Source organism: Scyliorhinus torazame, chromosome 9 (genome assembly GCF_047496885.1).
Source record: "Scyliorhinus torazame isolate Kashiwa2021f chromosome 9, sScyTor2.1, whole genome shotgun sequence".
Classification (NCBI taxonomy): domain Eukaryota; kingdom Metazoa; phylum Chordata; class Chondrichthyes; order Carcharhiniformes; family Scyliorhinidae; genus Scyliorhinus; species Scyliorhinus torazame.
In genome coordinates this window covers 206,777,916-206,804,323 of record NC_092715.1, presented here as the reverse complement: position 1 = coordinate 206,804,323, position 26,408 = coordinate 206,777,916, and the positions used below count along the sequence as shown (strand labels likewise).

The 26,408-nt window shown below is 51.1% G+C and overlaps 1 protein-coding gene across 1 annotated transcript; it reads left to right on the top strand.

The window, feature by feature from the left end:
- The first annotated feature begins 980 nt into the window (after positions 1-980).
- LOC140430065 (trypsin inhibitor ClTI-1-like) lies at positions 981-14,881 on the top strand. The gene is made up of 4 exons (XM_072517604.1): positions 981-1,080; positions 11,343-11,377; positions 11,479-11,594; positions 14,667-14,881. Exons 1-4 carry the CDS (start codon positions 1,026-1,028, stop codon positions 14,731-14,733), a joined length of 273 nt encoding a protein of 90 aa, XP_072373705.1. The 5' UTR covers positions 981-1,025; the 3' UTR covers positions 14,734-14,881.
- The last annotated feature ends 11,527 nt before the right edge of the window (positions 14,882-26,408 follow it).

Genomic DNA, 26,408 nt, shown 5'->3' with positions numbered 1-26,408 from the left:
CGATGGTCAAAAAGCACCTTCCCCACCAAGTCCTGTATTCTCGACATTCAAATGACCAACGTCTCAGGGGAGGACAAAGGAAATGCTACAATGACACTCTGAAGCTCTCCTTGATAACGGCAGCATTGACATTAATGACTGAGAGGAGTTTGTTCACAATCGTTCAAAATGACACAACTTGCCCACCAAGCTGCTTCGTGCTTTGAGTCCAAATGCCTTTGTGATGAGGCAGAGCGGTGGCAGAGAAGGAAGGAAACTCTGAACTCCGAATCCCACAGCCTCATTGGATGTTCTGCCCCCTGTGCCCAAAGATTTGTGGGTGAAGAATCCGTCTGTTCAGCCTCGGGAATATTCATGGCAGAAACAAAGCCCTGAGTACACGTCATCCCCGAATCGAGGGACAAGTTGATCAATTGATAGGCATTTTTTAGGGAGAAACTTTGCAGGCTATGGGGGTGAGGGAGTGGAACCAATTGGTAGTTTTTCAAAGGGCTGACACAGGCACAGTGGGCTAAACAGCATACTTCCATCTTCTTTAATTTTATATTTCTATGATACTACTGAATAATCCAAACTGCAATTAGTCACATCTGGATTCCCAATTAGCCTTGTGTGGCTTGTGGATAACATACTGGCAACCCTGGTTTATACACAAGGACACAGCTAGTTGTCATTATTTGCTACATTCAGCGTTGGGGCATAACAAAGAGTTCACTGTACTCTAGCGAAGCGATGGTATCCGTGGGTGACCATCAGTCGACCGCGTCCTTGCAGGTTCATCTTGTGTTGTTCAACACTGTACCACTTGTTCCAGCATATTACTGTTATCTGTTGCCTCACACACAACACTCCGCCATCCTCACTCTATATTTGCCTCCTGCACGATTCGCATTGCCCAATGAGTCACTGAGCAGGCTTCCCTTTATATAGACCAGCTCTGTGTTGTACGGTGTAATATTGAGAGACAAGTGTCAGTACGAGACGAAAGTTGCAAGCTACTGACTCAGGGCTTGTGCTGCTGAAGAATGAAACCATGCTCGGCTTTTGCTCTTCTTTTCGTATATTTTCTCTGCACTGATGGTAAGTTCTTCTTCATTTTTAAAATTTGTTCATGGGATGTGGGCGTCGCTGGGCCAGCACTTATTGCCCATCCCTGAGGGTATTTAAGAGTCAACCACATTGCTGTGGGTCTGGAGTCACATGTAGGCCAGACCAGGTATGGATGACAGATTTCCTTCCCTAAAGCACATTAGTGAACCAGATGGGTTTTTATGACAATCGACAATGGTTTCATGGTCCCCTTTTACACTTTTAATCCCAGATTTGTTTTTATTGAATTCAAATTTCACCATTTGCCATGGGTGTGGGATTCGAACCCCGGAGCCCAGAGAATGACTCTGGGTCTCTGGATTACTAATCCAGTGACAATTCCACTACGCCACTGCCTCTCTCTTGATCCATGATGTCGCTGTCTATAGTCATGGACTTTCATACCTCCCATCACCTGATTTTATTTATTATCATTTTAAGTTAAATAATCTCGAAGCAACCAATGAATTGGACTCCGATCATTCCGCTGGGCCTCCCACTTTCGGATTTAGATTCTGACTGGAATGGAGACTGATGTTTGAAGCTTTGAAAATGGAGCCCGTGAATACCTTGGATGGAACACACACAAGCCAACAAGACAGTTATTAACTATGTTCCGGAACGTGAGAAATCAATTTCGGGCATTAGGGGAGTTAAGGGAAATGGTGAAAAAGTGGGAAGGTGGTTCAGCCATGATGATATCATTGAATGGCAGCTGAATCCTGAAAGTTATAAGGCCCTCCTGTTCCTACTTCTTAATCTACTTCAGTTCATATTTCTACTACCCATTGGGTCAAAAGATGTCCCCTGAACAACGTGGATAAGTAAGTGCAATATTGCATTTTGGTACGAAAAATGAGATCCCCACTTTACTTGGAAAATATGGGGGTAGATAGAGAGGCAGAGGGACCTGTGAATGTAAATACACAGATCACTTGAAGTCACGATACAAGTTAATAGAGTTACAGCAAAACCAAATGAAACATGAGTTTATTTCCAGATGGTTATAACTAAAAAGTAGGGAATTTATGCTAGATTTGTAATAAAACTTGGTTAGACTACACAGTTCTGGTCACCATATTCTAAAAAGGGTATAGAGGCACTGGAGAGGGTGCAAAGGCGATTCATGAGAGGATGATATCGGAATTCATGGGTGTACAAATCAGGAAAGACTTGCCAGGCTGGATCACTCTGCCATTGAACAAAGAAGGCTGAGGGGTGACCTAAGTAAGGCATTTAAAATTCTAAAAGGTTTTGAGAGAGTGGATACAGAGAATGTTTCCTCCTGTGGGGAAGATCCATCAACGAAGGCCATCAATATAAGATAGTCACTAAGAAACCCAATAGGAAATTAAGAAGAGACCTCTTCACCCAAAGAGTAGTGAGAATGTGGAACTTGCTGCTCCCGGGATATTTGCAGGAATAGTATAGATGCATTTAAGCTAACACTACATAGGTATATGAGGGAGAGAAGGGACACCGGGTTATAGATGAGGAACGATGGGAGGAGGGTCGAGTTGCGCATTAATGTCAGCATTGACTGGTTGGGCCGAACAATGTGTTTCTGTGCTGTATAACCTAGCTCATTCTGAATAGCCCAGCTCGAATATTAAGATTATGCCTCCTTATTCTTGATGCCCCAACAGAGGAAATAATTTCTCTGCATTTACCCAAACAAATCATTTAATATTTTAAGCACTTTAATCATATCACCCCTCAACTTTCGATTCTCAAAGGAATACCAGTAAACATTGTGCGCCCTGTTCTCATGACTTTAATACTCTAAGCCCCAGTATTGTTCAAGTGAATCTGTGATACACTTCCTCCAAGGCCAATTTATCCTTCTTGAGGTATATGCCCAGAACTGGATGCAGCACTCCAGGTGAGGTCTGACCGGTGCTCTGTACAGAACAAAGAACAAAGAAAAATTACAGCACAGGAACAGGCTCTTCGGCCCTCCAAGCCCGCGCCGATCCAGATCCTCTATCTAAAACTGTCGCCTATTTTCTAAGGATCTGTATCCCTCTGCTCCCTGCCCATTCATGTATCTGCCTAGATACATCTTAAATGACGCTATCATGCCCGCCTTTACCACCTTCGCCGGCAATGTGTTCCAGGCACCCTCTTTGTAAATAACTTTCCACATATATCGCCCTGAAACTTTTCCCCTCTTACCTTGAACTTGTGACCCCTAGTAATTGAGTCCCCCACTCTGGGGGAAAAAGCTTCTTGCTATCCACCCTGTCTATACCTCATGATTTTGTAGACCTCAATGAGGTCCCCCCTCAACTTCCGTCTTTCTATGTTTCAATGTTAGTTTACTTTAGCTTTTTAGAAAGAAAACAAAACCAAGGAACCAAAGGAATTTGCAGCAGACCAGATGGAGTATCACTGCCCCAAAAGTTACCTCAAAGGGCTGGCTCCAGGGTAAAGTGTCACTGTGAACTGGGGTAGAGTTGGTGACGTGGATAGTTAGTGGGGTAGCAACGCTGTTAAGCTTGTTCTTGCAAGATGGTGACATGGACAGGGGTGTATTTATCATCCATAAAGAGTCAGCCATGTAGTGTGATACAGGAGTTGCATTTGGGTCAGACAGAGAATGGATGGCAAGTTCCCTTTTGCTGAAAGACATTACTGAAGGAAATCCTCCAGTAACATTTCCACCTCCAACAGCTAAACTGACATCGCAACCAGGGAAGGAGCCGATTTTTGAGCAACTGGCAAATGTTTCTAGTTAATAGTTTGAAAGTAGATGTTTGGCAGGGAACCTCAGTCCCATGGGGTGCATGTCCTGTGTCATGTGAGAAACCCAAAATGTTTGTCATGGCCTGAACGTCTACACGCGCAGGAAACCTCACCTAGAGTAGCTCGAACTCTGGGTGTCAGAGTTTGAGTGGTGGCAGGAGTCACTACGGTGCATGGACTGCAGCACCACCATCCCAAGTGCAATTCGGAATGGGCAATAATTTCTGGCCTTGCCAGTGATGCCCACATCCCATGATAGAATAAGTGCCAGAGGCACCTTGGAACCTGGGAGTCCAACTCCACAGATCCCTGAAGGTGGCCTCACAGGTAAATAAGATGGTCAAGAAGGCATACAGGACACTTTTTATTTTTATTCTTTCATGGGATATCAGTGGCAAGGCCAACATTTCTTCCCCATCCCTAATTACCTTTGAGGAGATGGTGCTAAGCAGTTTTCCTGAACTGCTGCAGTCCATCTGCTGCAGGTACACTCACAGAGCTGTTAGAGATGGCTTTCCAGGATTTGCAGCCTGCAACAGTGAAGGATGGTGATATAATTCCAGCTCAGGATGGTGTGTTTTGGAGGGGTACTTGCAGCTGGCATCTTCGGCATTGTCCTTCTAGGTGGGAGAGGTAAATTTGGAAGGTGCTGCCGAAGGAGCCTTGGCGAGTCGCTGCAGTGCATCTTGCATATGGTACACACTGTTGCTACTGTTCCGCGGTGGAGGGAGTGAATGTTTAAGTTGGTGGATGGGGTGCCAATCAAGCGGGCTACTTTGGCCTGGATGGTGCTGAGTTTTTTGAGTGTTGTTGGAGCTGAACTCATCCAGGCAAGTATTCTAACACACTCCTACCTTGTGTCTCATGGATGGTGGACAAACTTTGGGGAGTCAGGAGGTGAGTTACACATTGCAGAATTCCCAGTCTCTGACCTGCTCTTGTAGCCATAATATTTATATGGCAGGTTTAGTTCAGGTTCTGGTCACTGGTAACACATAAGACGTTGATAGTGGGGAATTCAACAATGGCAATGCCAATGGATCTCAAGGGGAGGTGGCTAGATTCTCTCCTGTTGGGAGCGGTCACTGCCTGGCACTTGTATGGCCTGAATATCACTTGCCACTTCTCACCCAAACCTGAATGCTGTCCAGGTATTGCTGGATATGGACTACTTCAGTATCTGGGGAGTTAGTAAAACATTGTGCAATGGCACTGAACATTGTGCAATCATCAGCAAACATCCCCATTTCTGACCTCGTGAAGGTCATTGATGATGGATGGGGCCAGAACACTGCCCTAAGGAATTCCTGCAACAGTGTCCTGCGGCTGAGATGATTGGCCTCCAACCACCATAACCACCGTCCTTTGTGTTAGGTGTGACTCCAACCAGTGGAGAGATTTCCCTCTGATTGCATTGACTTCAGTTTTGCAAGGGCTCCTTGAAGCCACACTCTGTGAACTGCTGCCCTGACGTCACTCTCACTTCTCCTTTTGAGTTCAGCGCTTTTGTCCATGTGTGGGCCAAGGTAATAATGAAGCCAAGAGCTGAGTGGACCTGGCGGAATCCAGACTGAACATCAGAGAGCAGGCTATTGCTGTGTAAGTGCTGCTTGAATCTTCTGTCACTTTGATGATCAAGAGTAGATTGATGGGGTGGTAATTGGCCGGATTGAATCTGTTCTGCTTTTTGTGGTGAGGACATACCTGGGCAATTATTCACATGGTTGGGTAGATGCCAGTGTTGTAGCTATATTGAAACAGCTGTGGTTGAATACAATTCTGCTGCAGATGGTCCATAGGGCCTCATGGATGCACAGTTTTGAGTGGCTAGATCTGTTTTGAATCCATGCTGTTTAACACAGTGGCAGTGCCATACAGCATTCAGTCCTCATTATAAAGATGGGGCTTTGATTTCATTCTCATTATGTGGTGGCCATTCCAATCAATACTGTCATGGATGGATGCATTTGTGATAGATTGATTGGTGATGTCTAACTTCATTGCAGTGTTGATGTAAGCCTATTTGTGACAATAAAGATGATTATTATTTTAGGTTTGTCCCTTTCTTGTTCCCTCTTTACTGCTGCAGATCTAGTCTGGCAAATGTGCCCTTCAGGACTCAGCCAGCTGGGTCAGTTGTGGTACCACTGAGCCACTCTTGATGATGATCATTGAAGTCCAGAGTATATACTATAGCCTTTATAAAAGCAAATTACTGCGGATGTTGGAATCTGAAACCAAAGAGAAGATGCTGGAAAATCTCAGCAGGTCTGGCAGCATCTGTAAGGAGAGGAAAGAGCTAATCTTTCAAGTCCAGATGACCCTTTGTCAAAGCTTTGATAAAGGGTCATATATACTATACCCTTGCTGCCTTTGTCTTTATTAGCTGAGTTAGGATAGAGGAGTAAGGAAGTTATGTATAAAAGTAGTTAGGCCACAGCTGGTGCAGTCCTGGCCACCACACTGTAAGAAAGATGCAAGTGAACAAGAAAGGGAAAAGGTCTAGTTGGAGTCGATAGTAAAGGCTCTATTCCCTTTGCTTGAGGGGTCCATGTGGTAGTCACCACTGATGTATATATTAGGTGATGTGTGGTAAGGCCCTGTACTACAGGTACGGGGGTAGTCTCTGCCTGCTGGCTCCGCCCAGTAGGCGGAGTATAAATATGTGTTCTCCCCGTACAGCAGCCATTTCGCCAGCTGCTGCAGGAGGCCACACATCTTAGTGTAATAAAGCCTCAGTTGTATTCAACTCTTGTCTTTGTGCAATTGATTATGCATCAGTCCATAACCAGGGGGCATAGATTTAGTGTAAGAGATAGAAGGTTTTGAGGGGTCTCCTAAGGAAATCTTTTCACCCACAGGGTGAATGGGGATCTGTAATGCACTGCCTGAAAGGGTGGTAAAATTAGAAACCCCATAGCATTCAAAAAGTGCTTGGACTTGCATTTGAAGTGCCATAAATTGCAAGGCTATGCACCAGGAACTGGAATGTGGGATTAGGCTGGATGGCACCTAGTCAGCCACCATGGACAAATTGTCCATTCACATAACAAACGTATATTATAATATATTGAATAGACAGTAGCTCTCATAAACTGAACGGATGTAGATCTCAGGCTTCCATAAGACCAGAAGACATGGGAGCAGAATTAGGCCACTCGGCCCATCGAGTCTGCTCTGCTATTCAATCATGGCTGGCCAAGCTACTGTGGGCTCTTCAATTTCCTATCTCTGTTTTAAAAACTGCTTTGTGAAATGTACTGGACTTTGGAGTACACCCATCGCTAGACAGAAGGAGTTCTGCTCAGCCACATAGTGGGTGCGAGTATTTCCTGCTCACTAAAAAAACATGAAAATCCTGCAGATGCAATAAATCTGAAATAAAAACAGGGAACGTTGGAAAAGCTCAACAGGCCTAGCAGCACCTGTGGAGAGAGAAACTGAGTTCATGTTGAATGCGTGTCTTCTTCGGAACTCAGTTCTGAGATTCGACTTGAAACGTGCTCCTCCCTCCGCAGGTGCCTCCAGACCTGCTGAGTTTTTCCAGCAATGTCTTTTTATTAATGTTGTGGTTACGAGTTTGGGTTCACAGGTTTTGACACTGCCTGCTGCTATTGTGAAATTGTGGCTAGTGCCCAGTAGCTATCCTCTCAGGCAGAGGCACACGGCCCAGTTGATTGTCCTCTGTGACCGTAACGTAAATTAATGAATGGAATGGAGAGGGGTTGACATGAAAGGCGATGATGGTCTCCATCCCTTGTCCTCTTTGAGGTGGTGCTGTCTGATGCAGTGCATTCACCAGCAGTCACAAGGAATATTTGGGAATCCCTTGTGTCCAGTGTTTCCAGCGAGCTTTTTGAGAGGATACAGGGGGGAGGAGCTGAGGGGGAAGCTGGACAGGTTCAGATTTAATCAATCAATCCATTGCAGAACACTTAATGTGTCGTAGGGAAACTGCTGAATAATTGAAACTTGGTAGCATTTCCATTTTAATTGCATGTATCCAGGTTTTCCCCATATCCCTCGCCTAATAAAAGTAAGGGTGGGATTCTCCGATCCTGGGGCTAAGTGTTGATGCCGTCGTAAACGCCGGAGCGTTTTACAACAGTGTCATCTGGCCCCTAAGATCAGCGATCCTGCGCCGCACAGGGGGCTGGCACGGCACTGGAACGCTTCACACCGCTCCAGCTGCCAATACGGGCGCCGCACAGGGGGCTGGCACGGCACTGGAACGCTTCACACCGCTCCAGCTGCCAATACGGGCGCCGCACAGGGGGCTGGCACGGCACTGGAACGCTTCACACCGCTCCAGCTGCCAATACGGTTGCCGCACAGGGGGCTGGCACGGCACTGGAACGCTTCACACCGCTCCAGCTGCCAATACGGGCACCGCACAGGGGGCTGGCACGGCACTGGAACGCTTCACACCGCTCCAGCTGCCAATACGGGCACCGCACAGGGGGCTGGCACGGCACTAGAACGCTTCACACAGCTCCAGCTGCCAATACGGGCACCGCACGGGGGCACGGCACTGGAACGCTTCACACCGCTCCAGCTGCCAATACGGGCGCCGCACAGGGGGCTGGCACGGCACTGGAACGCTTCACACCGCTCCAGCTGCCAATACGGGCGCCGCACAGGGGGCACGGCACTGGAACGCTTCACACCGCTCCAGCTGCCAATACGGGCACCGCAGAGGGGGCTGGCACTGGAACGCTTCACACCGCTCCAGCTGCCAATACGGGCACCGCACAGGGGGCTGGCACAGCACTGGAACATTTCACACCGCTCCAGCTGCCAATACGGGCGCCGCACAGGGGGCTGGCACGGCACTGGAACACTTCACACCGCTCCAGCTGCCAATATGGGCACCGCACAGGGGGCTGGCACGGCACTGGAACGCTTCACACCGCTCCAGCTGCCAATACGGGCACCGCACAGGGGGCACGGCACTGGAACACTTCATACCGCTCCAGCTGCCAATACGGGCGCCGCACAGGGGGCTGGCACGGCACTGGAATGCTTCACACCGCTCCAGCTGCCAATACGGGCACCGCACAGGGGGCACGGCACTGGAACGCTTCACACCGCTCCAGCTGCCAATACGGGCACCGCACAGGGGGCACGGCACTGGAACGCTTCACACCGCTCCAGCTGCCAATACGGGCACCGCAGAGGGGGCTGGCACTGGAACGCTTCACACCGCTCCAGCTGCCAATACGGGCACCGCACAGGGGGCTGGCACAGCACTGGAACATTTCACACCGCTCCAGCTGCCAATACGGGCACCGCACAGGGGGCTGGCACAGCACTGGAACGCTTCACACCGCTCCAGCTGCCAATACGGGCACCGCACAGGGGGCTGGCACGGCACTGGAACGCTTCACACCGCTCCAGCTGCCAATACGGGCACCGCACAGGGGGCTGGCACGGCACTGGAACGCTTCACACCGCTCCAGCTGCCAATACGGGCACCGCACAGGGGGCACGGCACTGGAATGCTTCACACCGCTCCAGCTGCCAATACGGGTGCCGCACAGGGGGCTGGCACGGCACTGGAACGCTTCACACCGCTCCAGCTGCCAATACGGGCACCGCACAGGGGGCTGGCACGGCACTGGAACGCTTCACACCGCTCCAGCTGCCAATACGGGCGCCGCACAGGGGGCTGGCACGGCACTGGAACGCTTCACACCGCTCCAGCTGCCAATACGGGCACCGCACAGGGGGCACGGCACTGGAACGCTTCACACCGCTCCAGCTGCCAATACGGGCACCGCACAGGGGGCTGGCACGGCACTGGAACGCTTCACACCGCTCCAGCTGCCAATACGGGCACCGCAGAGGGGGCACGGAACTGGAACGCTTCACACCGCTCCGGCTGCCAATACGGGCACCGCAGAGGGGGCACGGCACTGGAACGCTTCACACCGCTCCAGCTGCCAATACGGGCGCCGCACAGGGGGCTGGCACGGCACTGGAACGCTTCACACCGCTCCAGCTGCCAATACGGGCACCGCAGAGGGGGCTGGCACGGCACTGGAACGCTTCACACCGCTCCAGCTGCCAATACGGGCACCGCACAGGGGGCTGGCACGGCACTGGAACGCTTCACACCGCTCCAGCTGCCAATACGGGCACCGCAGAGGGGGCACGGCACTGGAACGCTTCACACCGCTCCAGCTGCCAATACGGGCGCCGCACAGGGGGCTGGCACGGCACTGGAACGCTTCACACCGCTCCAGCTGCCAATACGGGTGCCGCACAGGGGGCTGGCACGGCACTGGAACGCTTCACACCGCTCCAGCTGCCAATACGGGCACCGCAGAGGGGGCACGGCACTGGAACGCTTCACACCGCTCCAGCTGCCAATACGGTTGCCGCACAGGGGGCTGGCACGGCACTGGAACGCTTCACACCGCTCCAGCTGCCAATACGGGCGCCGCACAGGGGGCTGGCACGGCACTGGAACGCTTCACACCGCTCCAGCTGCCAATACGGGCACCGCACAGGGGGCACGGCACTGGAACGCTTCACACCGCTCCAGCTGCCAATACGGGCGCCGCACAGGGGGCTGGCACGGCACTGGAACGCTTCACACCGCTCCAGCTGCCAATACGGGCACCGCACAGGGGGCTGGCACGGCACTGGAACGCTTCACACCGCTCCAGCTGCCAATACGGGCGCCGCACAGGGGGCTGGCACGGCACTGGAACGCTTCACACCGCTCCAGCTGCCAATACGGGTGCCGCACAGGGGGCTGGCACGGCACTGGAACGCTTCACACCGCTCCAGCTGCCAATACGGGCGCCGCACAGGGGGCTGGCACGGCACTGGAACGCTTCACACCACTCCAGCTGCCAATACGGGCGCCGCACAGGGGGCTGGCACTGGAACGCTTCACACCGCTCCAGCTGCCAATACGGGCGCGCCACGGCCGGCGCGAGTTCACGAATGTGCGTGGGTTCCCGTCTCCGTGCCGACCCCGACGCAACATGGAGCGGCGTCGCGGGATTCACAAAGATTGGGTAGCATGGTGGTTAGCACAGTTGCTTCACAGCTCCAAGGTGCCAGATTCGATTCCCGGCTTGGGTCACTGTCTGTGCGGAGTCTGCACGTTCTCCCCGTGTGTGCGTGGGTTTCCTCCGGGTGCTCCGGTTTCCTCCCACAGTCCAAAGATGTGCAGGTTAGCTGAGTTGGCGATGATAAATTGCCCCTTAGGGTGGAGTTGCAGGAATAGGGTGGGGGATTGGGCCTAGGCAGAGTGGTCTTTCAAAAGGTCGGTGCAGACTCAATGGGCCGAACGGCTTCCTTCTGCACTGTAGGGATTCTATGATTCTATATCCTTGGTGTGAAAAGTTGAACCCAAAGGTTGACAGATGTAACCTTCCAATCCAAACTCTAAAATAACCTCCCATTAAATTGCCAGAGCTGGGAGTTGAGTTTATTTTTCCAATGTGTTGTTCCCACACACAATGGTGATCTTCCCTCCGTGTTTTGTCTTCCAGCTACTGAATACACATTTTCTGATGAAGCCACTGAGGTGAGTTGTGACCAGTTTACTTTCTCGCGCATATGTATTTTCTTTTCCACTTTTGCTTCAGAGCTTTGTGTGACTACAAGTGACTGTGTTCTCTGTTTCAGCCCATTTGTGATCAGCTAAGAGAGCTGTTCCAAACATGCCCGAAGAGCTATATCCCCGTCTGTGGAACTGATGGGATCACCTATGATAATGAATGCCATCTCTGCAATGCAGTTCAGTAAGTTTCACCTTATGGACAAGAGATATCTGCAGCTTGGAAATGTAGAATGCTGCTTTATCTAAAAGATGGGAACTTATTTTTCAGGATGACTGAAGCATCATCCTTGCTGCCATCTTAGCTTGTGCAGATTTAGTGACCACAGAGGAATCCACAACGAGAGGCGAAAAGAAACTTGTTTTTTATTGCTAAGCAACTATTTACACCATACACATCAGGTCCCAGCCGCTGATCGGCGGGTAGGGGCTGGGGGCAATGTGGGCGGGCAGTCCGGGGAGCGCGAGCGGTTGATGCGGGGCACTATATTGCCGGTCCAGGTCCGCGGGCTGAGTCTGCCATGGAGCACACGCGGTTGCTGCAGGTCACCGCCGTGCGCATGCGCGGCCTCTGACCCGGAAGTGCATGGGGGCCGTATCGGCAGCTAGAGCTGCGAGCTCTATGACGACTGCCTGCCAGCCCCCAGTAAAATGGTGAACCTGTGGCCGTTTGATGCCAGTTTTCCTGGCGTAAAAGACCACAGTTTTCACGACGGCATGGGGACGTAGTCCCCAAAACAGAGAATCCAGTCCCATTACTCCGCTAATGGGCCCCCGTCCCTCAATGGGGAAGCTTGTATTCAACGAGACTTACGGGGAGGATAATTGGACCATCCCTGTAGGTCTCTGCAGGTTAGAACAGTAGAGTAGTTCAACTAGGTAATGAAAATAGCGATCAGTAACTTTACTTATCACATGTAATGAGCCACACAGGATGACAGGGCCGTAAGTACAAAAGATAGACATTACCACAATCCTTTGGGGAGAAGGGGACTATGTATTCAGGATTCCTAATCCTTTGTTCTGTTTTTGCTACTCCTGGAGTATGACGTGGAGGGATTTGAACACAAAAGTACTGCCCTTCCCCATTAGAACAGTTTTTTGCATACACCTAGCTCCACCTTGCATTTCAATGACCAGTGTATAATTTACGCTGGCCAATCTGTGCACTGTGATCAATTTCTACCCTCATATGGACACCATTTTAGTTTGTTTCTTCCAGATTGTTCAACAGTTTCAGCCACTACGGTGTCTTCAAGCTGCAGTGAAACAATTTAATATTACACACCCTGCAATTGAATGTTTTCCCAACTCTGGGAAATCCTCTCCCCTCACCAGAAGGCAGTTGTGCCTTTAACCACCTGGGTCCCACACCCTGAAAGTTCCTCCCTACCTCCTTCTCTTCCCTTAAAACCGGAGACAGTGACCATGGGCGGGATTCTCCTACCCCCCGCCGGGTCGGAGAATTGCCGGGGACCGGCGTGAATCGCGCCCCCGCTGGCCGCCGAATTCTCCAGCACCGGATATTCGGCGAGGGCGGGAATCGCGCCGCGCCAGTCGGCGGGGTCCCCCCCCCGGTGATTCGCCGACCCTCGATGGGCCGACGTCCCGCTGCTTCTATGCCGGCCCCGCCGGCGTGGATTCAACCAGGTCCCTTACCGGCGGGATCTGGTGGCGCGGGCGGGCTCCGGGGTCCTGTTCTCGCCCCGGGAGGTGCCCCCACAGTGGCCTGGCCCGCGATCGGGGCCCACCGATCCGCGGGCGGGCCTGTGCCGTGGGGGCACTCTTTTCCTACGTGCGGCCGTCAGCTTCCGCCATGGCCGACGTGTCGGTGACCACCCCCGTGCATGCGCAGTTTGACATCAGCAGCCACTGACACTCCCGCACATGCGCGGACTCCCGGCCGACGGAGTCCCTTTGGCCCCGGCTGGCGTGGCGCCAAAGGCCTTCCACGCCAGCCAGTGGGGCGCCAACCACTCCGGGGCGGGCCTAGCCCCGAAAGGTGCCGAGGTTTCCGCACCTTTGTGGCAGCCCGACGACGGAGTGGTTCACGCGACTCCATCCTGCCGGGACCCCCCGCCCCGCCGTGTTGGGGAGAATCCCACCCCATATTTCAAAGTTTACTTCATTGCACCAACGAGCTTTGAGGCACCTTGAGATGGGGAAAGACAATTTTTTTTCTCCTTTAAAACCTACCTCTTTCACTTAACCTTCAGTAAGATTGCAATGACTTGGTAATGCTTTCATTTTTTCCAAACACGCTATGAATTATATCTCAGATAAGGTGTCGTACCTACAATGGGGCTTTCTGCAATTTTTGAGGAGAGGTCCAGGAATGTTTGAGGTGTTAATACTAATGGTTGGGTGAAAGCTGAACAAGTGGTTGGAACTGGAAGGACACACGGTTCTTGAAGGGCTATAGGGCTGAAGAAGCTGGCAGAGATAAGGAAGTGCGAGGCTTTGGAAGAATGGGAACATGAGGATGAGAATTTTAAAATGGCGGCATTGCTGGGCCAGGGGCCAATGTATGTAGGCCAATGAGCAGAAGAGTGATGGGCGAACAGAATTCTGTGCGATTTAGGATACTTGTAACTATTGTCATGCAAGAGTACCTTTAAGAACTGGATGTTTAAACAATGTACCTTTAAGAAAACAGTGATGTCATAGAGTGGGTGGAGCTCAGCTTAGGTCAGCCATTTTGCAGTTTTGGTTTTGCAGTTTGAAAAGAGCTGTGTGTGTGTCTGTGTTTTGCAGTGAGCTGGACCTCTGCAATGAAAGACTATCTCTGGATCATTTGGGTGGTTTAAACTTATAATAGTGAAGCCTTTAACCTGATGTGATTTTGTTTAAAGGTGTTAAGTCTCTTGGAAGTTTGAAGGAACATTTTAAGGAATTATTTACTGTTGCAATATTTTCTGAGTTATCTCTGAAGTAAGGGGTGTTAAGAGATCCAATATTTATTTAAGATGTTCAGTTGAGTTCATGGAATAAACAGTGTTTTGTGTTTAAATACCCATGTGTCCATAATTGTAATCTCACACCAAAGGGAAAAAGCCGTGTGCTAGGAAAAGCAACAAATCCATTAAAGGGAGAGGTTGGTTGAACTCCATGATACATTTGGGGTTCTAAAAAGCCTCGCCCACAACACTATCTACTTCCATATCATTAGTGTCAGACTCGAGCATTATACATTACCAACAATAATCCTGTTTAAGATTTTGATCTCATCCTAACCTTTGCTTTCTATATGTTTCAGAAAAGGTAAACCTGATATCATGATTCAGAAGTTTGGACCGTGTGGAAATCTACGCCGAGATGACTGATGAGGCACCGATGAACCATATTGAAAGTCATTACTGTCACTGTAATTAGTCACTTGTAATTAAGAGCTGGAGACGATCAAACCATTTGACTGTTGGGATTACTATCTTTAGGATTGTTAAATCCATTAAAAGCTTTTTTGTATGTAAACATAGACACCATGAATTATTTACCTTAGTGACATAAACTTCAGCCATTTCATCAACAAGCATTTCTAGCACTTCAACTTTGAAGCTCAATTAGATGTTTTATTCAAAGGCAAATAAATTGACAGTGAGTTGAATCTGGGTGCGTTAGCATTGTTGGTCAAAGAGATAGATTATAAAGAGCATTTTAAAGGAAACAAGCGAGTTGGAGAAGCAGAGAGATTTAAGGAGGATGCTACAGAGTTGGTGTTCAGACGGTTGAAGACATTGCCAAAAATAGTGAAATCAGAAAATGAGCGATGCACAAGAGGCGAGAGCAGGAGGAATGTAGAGTTCCTGGACGGCTGAAGGACTAGAGGAGATTACAAAAGTGGGGAGAAGTGAAGTCACGGAAGGATTTGAACACAAGAATGAGAATTTAAATTCCAAGGTGTTGGTAGACCAGGTGGCAATGTAAATTAACAAGCACAGATGAAATGGGTGAGTGGAGTTGCTGCAAGTTAGTATATGGGCAGCAGGGCTTTTGAATGAACTCAAGTTTAAGGACGTGAGAAGGGAGAATTGCCAGGGGAGTTCTGGGATAGTCAAGTCTGGATGAGGGTCTCGGCAGTTGATGGGCTGATGCAGGGCAGAAATGGGCTATATTTTGGAGGTGGAAATAGACAGACTTATTGATGGAGAGGACAGGAGATGAGAAATTCAAGCTCCATCACAAACTATTTGTATAATTAAAAGTCCTGAAACCAGAACACAGTGTCATGCCTCATCTTTCATAGAATCGATAATGACTAGAAAATCAAAAGCATGCTGGGATAGCCGGAGCACATGGAAGTCCCACGAGGTTGGAAAGAAGCTAAAACTGGAATGATCTCTCAATCAAAAGAAATGGATGCAGAGCTACAGATATTAGATGGGGTGATTAAAAGCCTGTCCATACAGATGGGTATTAGAGGGGAAGGGGGAGGTGAGGTGAGGGTGTGTGGAGAGGGTATTTCAAATCATGGGACCTGGATGACTGAAGGCACAGCTGCCAAAGGTGGAGTGAAAGGAAGGAGGATGCAAAGTCAGAGAATTCAGGAATTGTAAGATCTAAAGGAGATGCCAGGATGAGGCTGATGCGTGAGTGGATTTGATGTGGGTTGTGGCAGCACAGGTTTAGATGAGTTGAAGTTTATGAGGGATGGAGGAGGGGAGATATGTGCAAACTGTGCAAATCTTCTCCCCATACGTTAGTTCAATTCAGTATCCTACAATAACTGGCATCTATACAGCACCTTTAACTTAGAAAAATATCCCATGATGTTTTGAAGGACTATTACGAAGCAATGTTTGGCACAACGCCACATAATAGGTCACACATTAGGACAGGTCACGAAAGATTTGGTCATGGAGGTAGATGTGATGATTGGGCAGCACTCTGAATAATCCGAGTGTGCTGAGAATTACACTAACATCTAATTTAAGATTATCAGATGGGCTTGCAATGTAATTCACTTATGCTTGCTACAAGGTACATATATTCATATGCAGGAACATGACCTCCGCAGGGACAAGAACACGTCCAGACATTGCGCCTTTTTTGAATAAACAAAAGCATGTGGGGGAGGGGGTGAAGAAATAGCTCCCTGGTGCACATACCATGACAATACGTCCAGCAATCAGAGCCAACTTGACAACCAGTCAGCACACCTTTTCTCATGTGGCATAAATTGTTCTCTTTGAAATAAGAGCATAAGAAATTGGAGCAGCAGTACACCTCAGGGCCCATCGAGCCTGCTCCACCATTCACTATGATCATGGCGGATCTTGGGCTTCAACTCCACTTTCTCACCCTTTCCCCAGATCCCACATTCCCTCATGACCAACAATCAGTCTCTCCCAGCCTGAAATGAATTCAATAACAGAGCAGTACAACCCTTTAGGGTGGAGAATTCTGAAGGTTTTCAACCCTTTAAGTATAGGGGGCTGGATTCTTTGGCCTCCCCCGCCGCGTGTTCCTCGACGGCGCGCCATTCGCTGGCGGTGGGATTCTCTCCTCCTGCCACTTGTCAGTGGGATTTCCCATGGAAGCCGCCACACGCTGCCGGGAAACCCACGGGCGGGGGTGCGCTGCTGGCAGGAACAGAGCATCCCGACGACTGGAGAAGTCAGCCAAGAAATTTCTCCTCAACTCAGTCCTAAATATTTGGCCTCTTATCCTGACACTGCGCCCCGTGTTTTAAATTCCCGACCAATGGGAACAATCCTTTAATATCCACCCTATTAAGCCCCTTCAGAATTTTGTAGGTTTCAATGCGATCACCTGTCATTGCTCCAAAACCCAGAGGATATAAGCCCAACTTACTCAGCCTCTCATCATAGGACAACCCCTTCATGCCAGGCACCTATTTGGTGAAATTTGCTGCACCGCCTCCAATGCAAATGTATCCTTTCTTAACTGTGTTGACCAAAGCTGTACAACAGTAATCCGGATGCGGCCTCACCAAAACCCTTTACAATTCGGCCAAAACTTCTTTGTTCTAGTACTCCAATCTCCTTGCAATAAAGGCCAACATACCAGGTGGAATTCAACAAAATAATTACAAGTGTTATTTTGGGCTTGGTGGCATGTTTCCCGCCGGTTTTATGGGTGAGATCCACGTTGGTATTCCCCCACATTTCTTGGGGCCTTGGGGAGTTTGTCTCCGGTCTAGGGCACACTTAGAAATTTGTTCAGCAGTGGGGAGCTGAACTCGCCGGCAAGACCAGCTCCTCAGAGATCGGGGCGCCATTTTGAAAGGTTGCGCCGATCTCTAAGTGAGCTTCAGGGCACCCCACACCTCTCACCCACAGACAATATCACCCCAGGCACACATGGCCATTACGAGTGAGGATACCTTGCTGTGGGGTCACTGAGGGCCTCCCCTTTTCAGGCATCCCCACCCATCCTTTCAGGACCCCCTCCTTCAACCTCCCCAACCTTTATGAGGCCCCTTCATACCCACCCTTAACAGCACCACATCCTTCATATCCCCCTTACCCCCCCTCCTTCAATGGACATGGCCCCCCTCAGATCTGACCTTTGGCAGCGCCACACAGGCCCCTGGCAGTGCCAGGGTGGCAGTGTCAAGGTGCCAGACTGGTGGTGCCAGGAGTGCCAGGGCACCATACTGCCCTGTCCCCAACCACCCAAGGGTCGCCAGAGGGCTGGGAGATCCCTCCAGGTGCAGTTATGCCTGGTCCATGTTTGTGTGGATCAGTACTGTCGTGTTGGGAGTTCCGATACACAAACGAACCAACACGGTTGTAGATGGTACAACTCTGTTTTATTGTCCTGTACAATTATAACTATTAACTTCTGGCTGTGGTTCGTACTTCACCAGCTAGCCTGTGGACCCAGCCCTTTCACTATCTTAGTGAGGCACTCAGCACATGGTGTATGTCTGAGTGGCACGCTGTGAGCTCTGTGCTCTGAGCTATCTCCTGGTGGAATAAGCGGGAACTGTGGTGTTCCCTGTTTTATAGTGCGTGTGCTCTCACTGGTGATTGGCTGCGATGTTGTGTGTGTGTTGGTTGGTCCAACTACCTGTCCATCAGTGTGTGTGTGTGATTGCACCATGATATGTTAATGTGGATATCATGACAAGTACTAAACAGCATCTTGGCGAGGCCTGTCGGGCAAGGCCGTTAGGGCCCTAGCACCAGGGGAATCCAGTGCATGCAGTGAGGGTGAGATCCAGATTGCGATATTTCACGAGGTTCGGTTGAATCTCACGAGATGTTGCGAGTGTTGCTCATCTTGCAAGAGGCTTCTCACGAGATTCAACAGCCTCACAAGGCCGGGCACAAGGAGGCCATTAAATCCCACCCACCATTTGTCTTCTTATTTTAATCAGACCATGCTTTTCTAAGTGCCTTGTGAAGTCTTCCTTCATAATAATTTCCAGTATTCCCCCAACAATTGATGTTAGGCTAACTGCGCTGTAGTTTACTGCTTTCTCTCTCCCTCCTTTATTGAAAAGCAATGTAACATTTGACAACTGTCAATCGAGTGGTGCCATTCCTGAATCGAAGGAATTTTGGAAAATAATTGTTTGCACATCCACCACCTCTGCAGCAATCTCTTTGATAATCCAGGGTGTGGGCCATCAGGTCGTGGGATTTGTTGGATTTTAGTTCCTTAAGTGTCTCCAATACTTTATCTCTGCCAATACTAATTTCCATCATTTCTTCACTCATTTTAACCTTTAGGTTATCATTTGTTTCTTCTAGTACGGAAATTTGCCATTCTTGCATCTGGTCTGATGAGTGCAAGATGAAAAGCTTTCACAGCATGTCTCTTTCTTCAGCAATACTCAAGTTACTACCAAACGACTGATTTGGAATTGTGAAATCTAGAAGTAACTGTGGTAGTACCAGGTATTGTGGTACCTAAGAGGCTGATGACCATTGGTTAGACCCAGGAGTCTACCATTGGCTGTTGTACGTAGCTCCTTCTACAGGCGGAGTATAAGAAACGGTGCCGTCCCAGCAGCCTTCAGTTTCTGTATTGAAGCTGCTCGGGAAAGAGTTCTAGTATGTTAAAGCCTTCAGTTATGAAATCACTTTGGCTTGAGTGTAATTGATTGCACATCAATTTAATCTACTACAACTTAAGCTGGAAGGATGGATCTCCGAATCAAACCGGAGTGCCTTCAGCTCAGCCCCCACGCGGAGAACTCTGCTGCAATTTTTAAACACTGGCTGGCGTGCTTTAAAGGCTACCTCGAGATGACCGGAGGCACCCCATGGAAGGACAGAAGATGCATCTCCTGTGCTCAAGGGTCAGCCCTGGGATCTACCCCCTTACCGAGGAGGCGGAGAACTATGCAGCCGCGATCGAACTGCTAGAAGGACATTATATCCGCCCTGTAAACCAGGTCTACGCTCGTCACCTGCTTGCGACTAGACGGCAAAACCCCGAGGAAACGTTGGAAGATTTCTACCGGGCGCTACTGGTGCTGGGCCAAAACTGTGGCTGCCCGCACGTTTCGGGGAGCGAGCACACGGAACTTTTAATCAGGGATGCTTTCGTAGCAGGTATGAGCTCTCCAGATATCCGCCAAAGACTCCTAGAAAGGGACACTCTGGGACTTAGAGAGGCACGGGCCCTGGCAGGGTCCATGGATGTTGGCTACAAAAACACTCAGTCCTTTGCGCCCGACCGCGCGGCGGCCCCCTGGGCTGTGTGGCACCCCGCAGTCCCACAGACTTTCCCCCTGACCCCGCAGGCCTGCACTACGAGACGGCCCGCTAACGCCGCCGGGCCCCGCTGTTTCTTCTGCGGGCAGGCGAATCATCCCCGCCCGCGCTGCCCGGCCTGCACCGCCGCCTACAAAGGGTGCGGCAGGAAGGGCCACTTTGTGGGGGTCTGCCAGGCCCGCGCCGTGGCCGCGGTCTCCAGCGACTATGGACCGCCGCGGCAACCCCCCTGGATGGGTGGGCGCCGCCATTTTGTCCATCAACGCCGCCATCTTGTTCATCCCCGGACACCATGTGCGACCCATGGGTGACGCCATCTTGGATGGGGCCCCAGGCCTCCAGCACGGCCGACTACACGCTGCCCGATCAGAACTTGCAATTGCTTCATCTGGCCTCGGTGACACTGGACCAAAGTCAACCCCGGACACTCGCAACAGCTACAACGACGGTCTTCATCAACGGCCACGAGACGTCTTGCCTGATTGACTCTGGGAGCACGGAAAGCTTTGTTCACCCCGACACGGTAAGGCGCTGTTCACTTGTCACCCACCCTGTAAATCAAAGAATCTCCCTGGCCTCCGGGTCACACTCGGTGGAGATAAAGGGGTTCTGCTTAGCGAACCTCACTGTCCAAAGCAGGAAATTTGACAATTTCCGCCTGTATGTCCTGCCGCACCTCTGCGCGGCTACCCTCCTGGGGCTGGATTTCCAATGCTATTTGCAAAGCCTGACCTTTAAATTCAGCGGCCCTATACCTCCCCATACTGTCTGCGGCCTCGCGACCCTTAAGGTCGACCCGCCTTCCCTGTTTGCGAACCTCACCCCGGATTGCAAACCCGTCGCCACCAGGAGCAGGCGGTACAGTGCCCAGGACCGGACCTTCATCAGGTCAGAGGTCCAAAGGCTGCTGGGGGAAGGGGTCATCGAAGTGAGCAACAGTCCCTGGAGAGCTCAAGTAGTGGTGGTAAAGACCGGGGAGAAGCATAGGATGGTCATTGACTACAGCCAGACCATCAACAGGTTTACGCAGCTGGATGCGTACCCTCTCCCCCGTATAGCCGACCTTGTAAACAGGATCGCACAATACAAGGTCTTCTCCACGGTGGATCTCAAGTCCGCCTACCACCAGCTACCCTTCCGCACTAGTGACCGCAAGTACACTGCCTTCGAAGCAGATGGGCGGCTCTATCAATTTTTTAGAGTTCCCTTTGGTGTCACTAATAGGGTCTCGGTCTTCCAGCGAGAGATGGACCGACTGGTTGACTGGTACGGCTTACGCGCAACGTTCCCGTATATGGATAACGTCACCATCTGCGGCCATGACCAGCAGGACCACGACACCAACCTCCGCAAATTTCTCCAGACCGTGAAAATCCTTAATCTGACATACAATAAGGATAAATGCTTGTTTAGCACCGACTGTCTAGCCATTCTAGGCTACGTAGTGCGAAGTGGAGTTATAGGCCCCGACCCTGAGCGCATGCGCCCCCTTATGGAGTTCCCCCTCCCTCACTGCCCCAAGGCCCTGAGGCGCTGCCTCGGGTTCTTCAGCTATTATGCACAGTGGGTCCCCAACTACGCAGACAAAGCCCGACCCCTAATCCAGTCCACAACCTTCCCCCTGTCGGCGGAGGACCGCCAGGCCTTCAGCCGCATCAAAGCAGATATTGCAAAGGCCACGATGCGCGCCATCGACGAGTCCCTCCCCTTCCAGGTCGAGAGTGATGCGTCCGACGTCGCTCTGGCGGCCACCCTCAACCAAGAAAGCAGGCCCGTGGCTTTCTTCTCCCGTACCCTCCATGCTTCTGAAATTCGCCATTCCTCGGTCGAAAAAGAGGCACAAGCCATAGTAGAAGCTGCGCGACACTGGAGGCATTACCTGGCTGGCAGGAGATTCACTTTCCTCATGGACCAACGGTCGGTTGCCTTCATGTTCGATAATGCACAGCGGTGCAAGATTAAAATCGACAAGATCTTGCGGTGGAGGATAGAACTCTCCACCTCCAACTACGAGATCTTGTACCGTCTGGGGAAGCTAAACGAGCCTCCTGATGCCCTGTCTCGCGGCACTTGTGCCACTGCACAAGTGGACCGCCTCCGATCCCTCCACGAGGACCTCTGCCACCCGGGGGTCACTCGCTTTTTATTTTATCAAGACCCGCAACCTGCCCTAGTCCATCGAGGAGGTCAGGTCAGTCAACAGGAACTGCCAAATCTGCGCAGAGTGTAAACCGCACTTCTACCGACCAGAGAGGGCGCACCTGATAAAGGCTTCCCGTCCCTTTGAACGCCTCAGCATGGATTTCAAAGGCCCCCTCCCCTCCACCGACCGCAACACGTATTTCCTGAACGTGATTGGCGAGTACTCCCGGTTCCCATTCGCCATCCCCTGCCCAGACATGACCACAACCACCGTCATCAAGGCCCTCCAGGGAGACTTCCGGGTGCGGCGATGACCAGCTGAGTCGCACGTTTCGGCAGCTCCCGGTGTAACGGACTTTTGGGCTCTTAATAAGAGCCCCAACGGCAATTTTAACGGCTAAAAGTACTGTGCGGTGAACCAGAAGGGAATCCCCCCTGGGTACGGATGGAAAAAGGAGAGGAAGGTGGCCGGATTGCGGTGGATCCTTTAGAGCAGCGGCAAGGAAGGCAAGCAAAAACCAAGATGGCGTCGGAAGGTGGCAGTTTAATATGGGGCCCTGAACAACACGAGTTTTTGAAACGCTGCGTGGAAGAACTCAAAAAGGAAATGAAGAAGGAGCTGTTGGCCCCGATATTACAGGCGATCGAAGGGCTAAAGGAGGAGCAAAAGACCCAGGAGCGGGAGCTTCGGGTCATGAAGGCAAAGGCTGCCGAGAATGAGGACGACATACAGGGCCTGGTGGTGAAGACGGAGATGCACGAGGCACACCATAAACGATGTGTGGAAAGGCTGGAGGCGCTGGAGAACAATGCGAGGAGGAACAACCTAAGGATTCTTGGCCTTCCTGAAGGTGCGGAGGGAGCGGACGTCGGGGCATATGTGAGCACGATGCTGCACTCGTTAATGGGAGCGGAGGCCCCGGCGGGTCCGCTGGAGGTGGAGGGAGCATACCGAGTGATGGCGCGAGGACCGAGAGCAGGAGAAATTCCTAGAGCCATAGTGGTGAGATTCCTCCGTTTTAAGGACAGAGAGATGGTCCTTAGATGGGCAAAGAAAACTCGGAGCAGTAAGTGGGAGAACGCGGTGATCCGCGTATACCAAGACTGGAGTGCGGAGGTGGCGAGAAGGAGGGCGAGCTTTAATCGGGCCAAGGCGGTGCTTCACAAAAAGAAGATAAAATTCGGAATGCTGCAACCGGCAAGACTGTGGGTCACATATCAAGGGAGGCACCACTACTTTGAGACGGCGGATGAGGCGTGGACTTTTATCGTGGAAGAAAAATTGGAATGAGCGGGTTATTAAAAATAGAACGTTTGAAACAAAGTGGTGGGGCGAGTATGGGGGGCGAAGAACGGGGGAAAGAGGAGTTTTATGTTATTAATCCTGCGATGTGGTAACTTTTCTCTCTTCCACAGGAGGTGGTGGGGGGAGGAAAGGAGGTGGAAGAGATGGGGCGTTGGCCATTGGGGGCGGGGCCAAGGGGGAAGCGCGGGCTCGGTTCCCGCGCTATGATAATCATGGCGGGAATAGGGAAGCAGGAAGGAGGGGGCATCGCACGGTGCGAGCCGAGGTCACGGGGGGAAGCCGAGGTCGGCCAGAGTTTGCTGACTTCTGGGAGCAACATGGGGGGTGTAACTACGCTAGTGGGGGATCTAGCGGCGGGGTGGGAGGGGGGAATTATTGGGCTGCTGCTGCTGGGGAGAGGGGGGAGCTGGTATGGGGCGGGATGGGCGGGGAGGCACCGCCTGGGGGGGACACAGCTGCGTGGGAACCGGGTGAGGAGCTGGAAAAAGGGGATGGCTAATCGACAAGGGGGGGGGGTAAAAAGCCCCCCAACCCAGCTGATCACGTGGAACGTGAGAGGGCTGAACGGGCCGATAAAGAGGGCACGGGTACTCGCACACCTTAAGAAACTTAAGGCAGACGTGGTTATGTTACAGGAAACGCACTTGAAACTGATAGACCAGGTGAGACTACGCAAAGGTTGGGTGGGGCAGGTGTTCCATTCGGGGCTAGATGCGAAAAACAGGGGGGTGGCTATATTAGTGGGGAAACGGGTAATGTTTGAGGCAAAGACTATAGTGGCGGATAGCGGGGGCAGATACGTGATGGTGAGTGGCAGACGGTGGTTTTGGTAAACGTATATGCCCCGAACTGGGATGATGCCAATTTTATGAGGCGTATGCTAGGACGCATCCCGGACCTAGAGGTGGGAAAGTTGGTAATGGGGGGAGATTTCAATACGGTGTTGGAACCAGGGCTGGACAGGTCGAGGTCCAGGACTGGAAGGAGGCCGGCAGCAGCCAAGGTGCTTAAAGATTTTATGGAGCAGATGGGAGGAGTAGACCCGTGGAGATTTAGCAGACCTAGGAGTAAAGAGTTTTCGTTTTTCTCCTATGTCCACAAAGTCTATTCGCGAATAGACTTTTTTGTTTTGGGAAGGGCGTTGATCCCGAAGGTGAGGGGAACGGAGTATACGGCTATAGCCATTTCGGATCACGCTCCACATTGGGTGGACTTAGAGATAGGGGAGGAAACAGAAGGGCGCCCACCCTGGAGAATGGACATGGGACTAATGGCAGATGAGGGGGTGTGTCTAAGGGTGAGGGGGTGCATTGAAAAGTACTTGGAACTCAATGACAATGGGGAGGTCCAGGTGGGAGTGGTCTGGGAGGCGCTGAAGGCAGTGGTTAGAGGGGAGCTGATATCAATAAGGGCACATAAAGGAAAGCAGGAGAGTAGGGAACGGGAGCGGTTGCTGCAAGAACTTCTGAGGGTGGACAGGCAATATGCGGAGGCACCGGAGGAGGGACTGTACAGGGAAAGGCAAAGGCTACACGTAGAATTTGACTTGCTGACAACGGGTACTGCAGAGGCACAGTGGAGGAAGGCACAGGGTGTACAGTACGAATATGGGGAGAAGGCGAGCAGGTTGCTGGCCCACCAATTGAGGAAAAGGGGAGCAGCGAGGGAAATAGGGGGAGTGAGGGATGAGGAAGGAGAGATGGAATGTGGAGCGGAGAGAGTGAATGGAGTGTTCAAGGCATTTTATAAAAAATTATACGAAGCTCAACCCCCGGATGGGAGGGAGAGAATGATGGGCTTTCTGGACGGGCTGGAATTTCCCAAGGTGGAGGAGCAGGAAAGGGTGGGACTGGGAGCACAGATTGAAATAGAGGAAGTAGTGAAAGGAATTAGGAGCATGCAGGCGGGGAAGGCTCCGGGACCGGATGGATTCCCAGTTGAATTTTACAGGAAATATGTGGACTTGCTCGCCCCGCTACTGATGAGGACCTTTAATGAGGCAAAGGAAAGGGGACAGCTGCCCCCGACTATGTCTGAGGCAACAATATCGCTTCTCCTAAAGAAGGAAAAGGACCCGCTGCAATGCGGGTTCTATAGACCTATTTCCCTCCTAAATGTAGACGCTAAGATTCTGGCCAAGGTAATGGCAATGAGGATAGAGGATTGTGTCCCGAGGGTGGTCCATGAGGACCAAACTGGGTTTGTGAAGGGGAGACAGCTGAATACGAATATACGGAGGCTGCTAGGGGTAATGATGATGCCCCCACCAGAGGGGGAAGCGGAGATAGTGGTGGCGATGGATGCCGAGAAAGCATTTGATAGAGTGGAGTGGGATTATTTGTGGGAGGTGCTGAGGAGATTTGGTTTTGGAGATGAGTATGTTGGATGGGTGCAGCTGTTGTATAGGGCCCCAATGGCGAGTGTGGTCACGAATGGACGGGGATCTGCATACTTTCGGCTCCATAGAAGGACAAGGCAGGGATGCCCTCTGTCCCCATTACTGTTTGCACTGGCGATTGAGCCCCTGGCAATAGCATTGAGGGGTTCCAAGAAGTGGAGGGGAGTACTTAGAGGAGGAGAAGAACACCGGGTATCGCTGTATGCGGATGATTTGTTGTTATATGTAGCGGACCCGGCGGAGGGGATGCCAGAGATAATGCGGACACTTCGGGAGTTTGGAGAATTCTCAGGATATAAACTGAACATGGGGAAAAGTGAGTTGTTTGTGGTGCATCCAGGGGAGCAGAGCAGAGAAATAGAGGACTTTCCGCTGAGGAAGGTAACAAGGGACTTTTGTTACTTGGGGATCCAGATAGCCAAGAATTGGGATACATTGCATAGGTTAAATTTAACGCGATTGGTG

What these genes read in the sequence shown, in the direction of transcription:
- LOC140430065 (XM_072517604.1), top strand. Translation starts at nt 1,026, where the DNA reads ATGAAACCATGCTCGGCTTTTGCTCTTCTTTTCGTATATTTTCTCTGC. An exon ending in ATATTTTCTCTGCACTGATG is followed by an intron (nt 1,081 to 11,342) that starts GTAAGTTCTTCT and finishes TTTGTCTTCCAG; the next exon opens with CTACTGAATACACATTTTCT. An exon ending in CATCTCTGCAATGCAGTTCA is followed by an intron (nt 11,595 to 14,666) that starts GTAAGTTTCACC and finishes TATATGTTTCAG; the next exon opens with AAAAGGTAAACCTGATATCA.